Below are 6,884 nucleotides of genomic sequence, written 5' to 3' on the forward strand. Positions count from 1 at the left end.
AGGCAAAATCTATGATTTCTGAATCTATAGAAATGAGCCAATCCATGGAATTGGAAGAGCTGCAGAAGCTTGCTGATGATCAATCTGAGACGTACCCTCTTGGTCCATCTATGGCACTTACATTCTTATCAGTTTTGAAGGATTGTGAGTCACACTGTTTAAATGAGGGATTAGAAGTGAAAAGGCTTGGGGGCCTGCATGTGATTGGAACATCTTTACATGAATCCAGAAGAATTGATAACCAGGTTAGATCTAATTTACAAGAATTTCAGGAGGTAGTGACTACTTGAAATAGATGTGCACCAGCGTTTTTGAATTCTTGCTTCACATGGTTAAGAAGATCTCAAACTCCACATGTATTATCTTTGTTTCCAAATTTATACTTCACATGGTTAAGAATATTTCAAACTCCAGGAGTATTTAAGTTACTTATCTCTACTAATTTACTTGTTCTGTCATTATAATATAATGTGTCATGTCTACAATTCATTGCAAATTAATATTACAAGCAGAAGTTCCACTGGTCAATAAATCAAACTAATTTGCGTTACTTCACTGGCTTCCTAATGAAGGCAGGATGTTATCTTAAATAGATATACATAGCATTCTGTAAATTCTCAGGCTTTGGAGTCTAATAGTCTATATAATCTATTTTCAACTATGTTTCACTTCATTGACTAAGATTTTCAACTGTGTTTCTACCTTCATGTTCCTTTTCTTATCATGTCTTTTGTATTTTCCTTTATCTTTGTTTCTTTTTTTCAATGTATAATAGCAATCCATGTTCTTATTTGTTTCTAAAGCTTCGAGGAAGAGCAGGCAGGCAAGGAGATCCTGGATCGACAAGATTTATGGTAAGGTGAGATGCTAAATGATAACATTATCTACATGTGTGCTAGCTTATTGGAGTAATTGGACACCCTAATACCAATTAAGCATCTTCCTCATGCTTGGCGAAATGTAAATATAGACTTCCCTTTGTTGTTTCCATTACATGTAAGGAAAAATGATATTGCAACAAAGTTTTATTAATGTCCTTTTCACTGTAGTCATGAGGCAGGTTAGATATTTTTGAAGTGAATCTAAGTGTACAGGAAGGTCCAAGGAGATTTCCCTCATGAAATGGAGTGAATGCTTTTCAGGATTGCTACTAGGCATTTTTATTCACTTCCTCTTGCCCCAAATTATTTGTTCATTTGGAACAATCTTCTGTTTTATATTAACCTTTTTATGACACATCTAAGGGGAATGGGGTTGAACCTAAGACAGTAAGACCTCCTACCTAGAATCATATGCTTATGTCTTTAGACTACATGGTCTTTGGCTCTATATTCACCATTATGGATGGAGTGGATTATTCAAACTCGGGTAAATAAATGTGCTAGAATATTCACTTCCATTTCCAATGAATTCATGAATATTGGAATTGGATTCTTTCCTTGACCCTGCCCCCTTTCATGAAAATTTAGATTTTCATATTACCATATGCATTATAGCTTGTAGGATGAAATGTTTAAAACTCCCATATTAATTATAGCTTGCAGGATGAGATGTTTCAAAAGTTCAACTTTGATACTGAGTGGGCAGTGAAGCTTATATCTAGGATTACTAATGATGAAGATACTCCAATTGAAGGTGATGCGCTTCTTAAACAGGTAATGTATATGCCACTGAATATGTGTCGTTTAATGTCTATGTACTTGAAGAAGTCTAAGTACATTTAGCTTGATGTTGCTTTAGCTTTTTTTATATTTTACATTTTTTACTCATTTCTATGATTATTTTCCTTTACCCCTTTTTTTTTTTAAACAAATTGTGTTATGAATTTGAACAATTCAGCTTTTGTCCCTCCAAATCAGTGTGGAGAAGTACTTCTTTGGCATAAGAAAGAGCCTCGTGGAATTTGATGAAGTTCTTGAGGTATGCATTTGATAGCAGAGTTCCCTACTTCCATTTTCTGGCATGTCAATGCCTTGTTTTCTGAATTTTGGGTCAACTATCTTCTTAAAAACAAATTTATTTCTTAAAACAAGGTTTAGAAATCTGCCTAATTTCTTTCCTTAAGTTGTTCAAGTAACACATCTACTAGTCCTTAAGGTTTTCCTCCATACCAGCCCAGCCATAATCTTGACTATCAAATATGCTAATTGTCTTTTCAGGTGCAAAGGAAACATGTCTATAATCTTCGCCAATTAATATTAACTGGTGATTTTGAAAGTTGTTCGCAGCACATTTTGCAGTGAGTGCCAAGTCTTAGAATAATCTCACCTGTAGCTTTTGACCTTTTGTCTGTAATAAGTTTTCATTTTAAATGTGTTAGTGGGATGATTTTGTGCTCTCTCTGATCCCCATGGAGTAACACATACGATATATATATATATGATGATGATGATGATGATGTTCCAATGAGAACCCCTCCTCCCGTGAGAACCTGAGAACTGTACATAAATGCATACAACCCTCTACATAAATGAACACAATCTCATATTCCAGTGCACAATGCACACAATCTACCCTAGAATAGTTTGTGTGCATTTATGTAGATGATTGTATGCATTCATATTGGTTCGCAGGTTCTCACGGGAGGAGGGGTTCTCATTTGATCATTAATATATATATATATATATCATTATGTTATGTAGTTTCAGAGTAATGTATTCACAGCTATTCTCTTTCCTACAATGCTAATGAATTAATTTAGGTACATGCAGGGTGTGGTAGATGAGATTATTTTTAATTATGTAGATCCACAGAAGGTATTGAAATTTCTTCTTTGGCATATGTTACTTCACAATGCTTTGTGTTAATTAGGCCTTTGTTTTTCCCCTACTTTACTCACCCTTCTTCCTTTCATGTTATAGCATCCAAGCAAGTGGTTTTTGGATAAGCTCTTGAGAGACTTCACAGGATTTGCCGGAAAAATATTAAATGGTAATAATGAATTTTTCAATTTGTTGGTAATGAATGAGTTTCTGCCAAAGTTATAAATCATGAGAAATGGGAATATGTCTAGATTCCTTCTTGGAGATCACTGAGGAAGCGTTGCTGGATTCACTTGTTCAGCTCCACGATATGGGTTCTGTAACTATTGATGACTTTTGTATACCAAACTTGCCTGGAAAACAAAATCCTTTTAGAGGTATTCGTGGCAAAACCGCTTCGTTGAAACGGTGGCTAGCCATATGCGCCGATGATTCAACCAAGTGAGTCCAATTGCAATTTGCTATACACAAATTCTTTTGTTTTAAACATCTGATAATGCTTCCATTTTATTGTATGTTAGAGATGGGAAATACAGAGTGACGGTTAATTTCCTTCGCAAGTACCTTGGAGACTTTCTGATTGCCTCGTATTTGGATGTCATACAAGAATCTTGTTATGATTCTGAATACGTTAAGAGAATAGAGGTAGCGTTCTTTCCTCATCTTGCTGATTAGACTGAAGTTGGAGTCCATGCTTGAAATACCCAGGCCTGTGTAAGACTCATTGGACCTGGCAAGGTTTTAGGGTCGCAAATGCAACCAATGTAGGATCTGGCGTAAAATCCTAAAAAGTACACTAGTCGCATAATGGGTCATCTTTTCACTTAGTCTGCTGATTGATTTGGTAGTTGTGATATGCGGTATCACAAGTTGCAAGTTGCAACTGATGGAAGCCATCAGTCATAATGGAACTAGTCCGTCCAAATAATTAGGCTAGGGTATACAATCTATATATGTGTGTGTGGATGTAAGTATTTGTGTACTTGTGTTTTCCGCTAAGGGATTTCCATCAAGTGCTTAGTTGCAAGAATAAATAACACTGTGCTCTCCTTTCCATGACTGTAGTATCTGCATCCTTAGCTTGTTTAACTCAAGGTCAAGTGTTATATATGCTTCAATCTTGTGCAGTCATGGCTGCTGTCTATCTCTACTCTAATGAATTTTTTATTTTATTTCTTGTACATTCCAGAGGGCAGTACTTCTGAAGACTTTAGATAGCTTTTGGAGAGATCATCTCGTAAATATGAACAGGCTTAGTTCAGCAGTATGTTACATGTTTCATTTATTTATTCAAGGATAAAGTGTTAAAAAAGTTATGGAAATACTGAAATTGGTGACTCCCGAGCACTTGTTGTTTGTTACAGGTGAATGTGAGGACTTTTGGGCTGAGGGATCCACTAGAAGAATACAAGATTGATGGTTGCCGCTTTTTCATCTCTATGCTGAGTGCAACCAGGAGGTTAACTGTTGAATCGCTCTTGCGGTACTGGTCATCCCCGATGGAATCTCAAGAATTGTATTCATAGGGGGTTTTCATCCCTACATTACATACCCACGCCTACTGCTCAACCACAGGTATCCCTGACCTGACCTGACCTGACCTGAAATTCCTATTTCCATTCCCCTGTGGTAGGTACTTGGACACCGGTCATTTCTCAGTCGCCATAAATATAATATTGTGGATTGGTTTGTTTAGCGTGTGCTACTATCTTTTATTGACAGGATATTGGGAGGGAGGTTTACAATTCAGATGGTTTGAGTTTGAGGGTTGGGAGGGAGGGGCGTATGCCCTTGCCGGCCCATTGTTTGACAGAAGAATTGGGTTGGTTGTTCAAGTCCAACAGTACAAATCGCGAATCTCAGTCATGAATTAAAAAGCAATATAATCCACAAGACAACTTCAAACACCGGTAAGGTAAGGTAAGGTGCTCATTTTCCCTTGTGATGTCTCTCTGCTCTGCTATGACGCCATGGTACCACCGATTTGATACTGCTTCAAATGTTTTAATAGAATTCACCAAGTAGTCTAGAATTTTATAATTTAAAAGACTAACTTTTAAGTTGGTTTCTCTCTTGGGGATGAGACTTTAGATTATTGCATCCTCCATATTTAACAGCTTTGTAAGACTCTGCTAAAATTAGTACGAGTAACTTTTAAGGAGGTAAATGTGGATGGATGCTTGCTGATTGGAGGATAATTTAAGGTCAAATGTGCCATTTTATTTTCAAATTTTAAATATTTAGATATAATAATAATAATTCACTAATTCTCCACAAATGTTTTACACTTTTTCCACTAATAAACTAACACTCGTTATAACTTTGAAAATGACAAATATTTCAATTTTTATAAAAGTCTAAATAATTAATTACATACCAAATAAAATTAATGGTGGATTAAATACTTTAAATAATATTCTTCAAAAAAAAATATATACTTTAAATATGATTAAGGATGTGTTTGGTTCATGAGTTTACGCATCAGGAATGAGAATCGAAATTATGGTGTTTGGTTGACAATTTTTTAAAACACAATTATGAGATTTGATTACCCTCTCAATTAAAAATTTCATTCTCTAATTACAAATGAGTATCTTTTCATCTTATTAGTATTTTGATTTTTAAGTTTGGATTAGTGCTTTTATATTTTTGTTTTTGTTTGTTTGTTTGTTTTTTTTTTTTTGTTCATATTGGTGTTTTGGATGTCCTTATATTAGGATTAATTGCCTTATGTTTTATTTTTATATTTTAAAAATTGTTACCCTCATTATTAGGTTATACATAACCAAATACTAATATTAGTAATCTTTCCAATTCTATCCTACTATAAAAAAATGCAAAATACTTTCACCAAAACATATTATTATTACCAAGTATTTGATTTACTTTTCAATTTTGATTCCCTTGTGCAAACCAAAGACACGCTTAATTTTGTTTTGTTTTGTTTTTTTTTTGGTGTTTTTGTTTTTATGTTTTTTTTTGTTTTTTTTTTTTTGTTTTTTTTTGTTTTTTGTTTTGTTTTTTTTTTGGTGTTTTTGTTTTTATGTTTTTTTTTGTTTTTTTTTTTTTGTTTTTTTTTGTTTTTTGTTTTGTTTTTTTTTTGGTGTTTTTGTTTTTATGTTTTTTTTTGTTTTTTTTTTTTTGTTTTTTTTTGTTTTTTGTTTTGTTTTTTTTTTGGTGTTTTTGTTTTTATGTTTTTTTTTGTTTTTTTTTTTTTGGAGATAAGAAAGTAACATCAAAAAATAAAAATTAAAAATTTTGGTTTAAAATAACAATTTCCCAATAAATTAGTAGGCGTTGAATTGATACTTGTTCAACTTAATTCTTACGTAATCGTAATTAATATACACATGCTGTTAGTTATTTAACTACAAACCGTTGATGACTCTGTTTTTTTTTTTTTAATAATAATTAATTTTAAAATTTTTCAAAACCTTTCCTAGATTGGGTTTTGAACTCTGGTCATTACTATTACTATTAGATGGGGATTCGCCACAGCTTTATTGTTCTGTGATCTCGAAGCCACCATTGTCTGCTTTAATTAATTAACATAATAAAGTATCCGAAGCAATTAATTGCTTAAAATATGTGGTGGTGGCAAAATTAAAAAGCTTCAAAACTTGATAAAAATATTTATAATAAAATATGAAATATAATTAATTATATAAAACGGTTGGAATAAATTGCATATCATATCTGATCTATTAATATGATATTCATAAATATTTTTTAATTAGATCAACTCTAATTTTTCTAAACTAAGACACATAATTAAAACTTCTAGACTATATTAACTAAATAGTTCATAAAAAAATATATTTTCTTTTGAAACATTTTCATAATTAATTACAAAACATATTTTGTATCAATTGATTAATAAACTTAAACAGTTATTATCACACATAACACATTATAAATCTCACAATTAATACAAAAAAAGGTAAAAAAAAATAAAATTATTACATGTTATAAGACATCATAAATCACACAAATAATATACAAAACGCATATATATATATATATACATATATATATATATATATATATATATATATATATATATATATATATATATATATATATATATATATATATATATATATATATATATATATATATATA

At 31.9% G+C, this 6,884-nt stretch overlaps 1 protein-coding gene across 1 annotated transcript in view; it reads left to right on the forward strand.

Annotated features, from left to right (window-relative positions):
* Positions 1 to 4,992, forward strand: part of LOC115997750 (protein translocase subunit SECA2, chloroplastic) — a 19,452-nt gene extending 14,460 nt beyond the window's left edge. The window contains exons 26-37 of the mRNA XM_031237278.1: positions 1 to 245; positions 804 to 859; positions 1,538 to 1,655; positions 1,840 to 1,920; positions 2,160 to 2,239; positions 2,702 to 2,756; positions 2,862 to 2,931; positions 3,014 to 3,203; positions 3,284 to 3,407; positions 3,952 to 4,026; positions 4,127 to 4,391; positions 4,485 to 4,992. The exon at positions 1 to 245 is cut by the window's left edge and continues 45 nt beyond it. Of these exons, the coding sequence (XP_031093138.1) occupies positions 1 to 245; positions 804 to 859; positions 1,538 to 1,655; positions 1,840 to 1,920; positions 2,160 to 2,239; positions 2,702 to 2,756; positions 2,862 to 2,931; positions 3,014 to 3,203; positions 3,284 to 3,407; positions 3,952 to 4,026; positions 4,127 to 4,288 (1,256 nt within the window). The 3' untranslated portion in view covers positions 4,289 to 4,391; positions 4,485 to 4,992. The remainder of the gene's footprint in view (positions 246 to 803; positions 860 to 1,537; positions 1,656 to 1,839; positions 1,921 to 2,159; positions 2,240 to 2,701; positions 2,757 to 2,861; positions 2,932 to 3,013; positions 3,204 to 3,283; positions 3,408 to 3,951; positions 4,027 to 4,126; positions 4,392 to 4,484) is intronic.
* Positions 4,993 to 6,884: the final 1,892 nt, after the last annotated feature.

This window comes from Ipomoea triloba, chromosome 1, assembly GCF_003576645.1.
Source record: "Ipomoea triloba cultivar NCNSP0323 chromosome 1, ASM357664v1".
NCBI classification, from domain to species: Eukaryota; Viridiplantae; Streptophyta; class Magnoliopsida; order Solanales; family Convolvulaceae; genus Ipomoea; species Ipomoea triloba.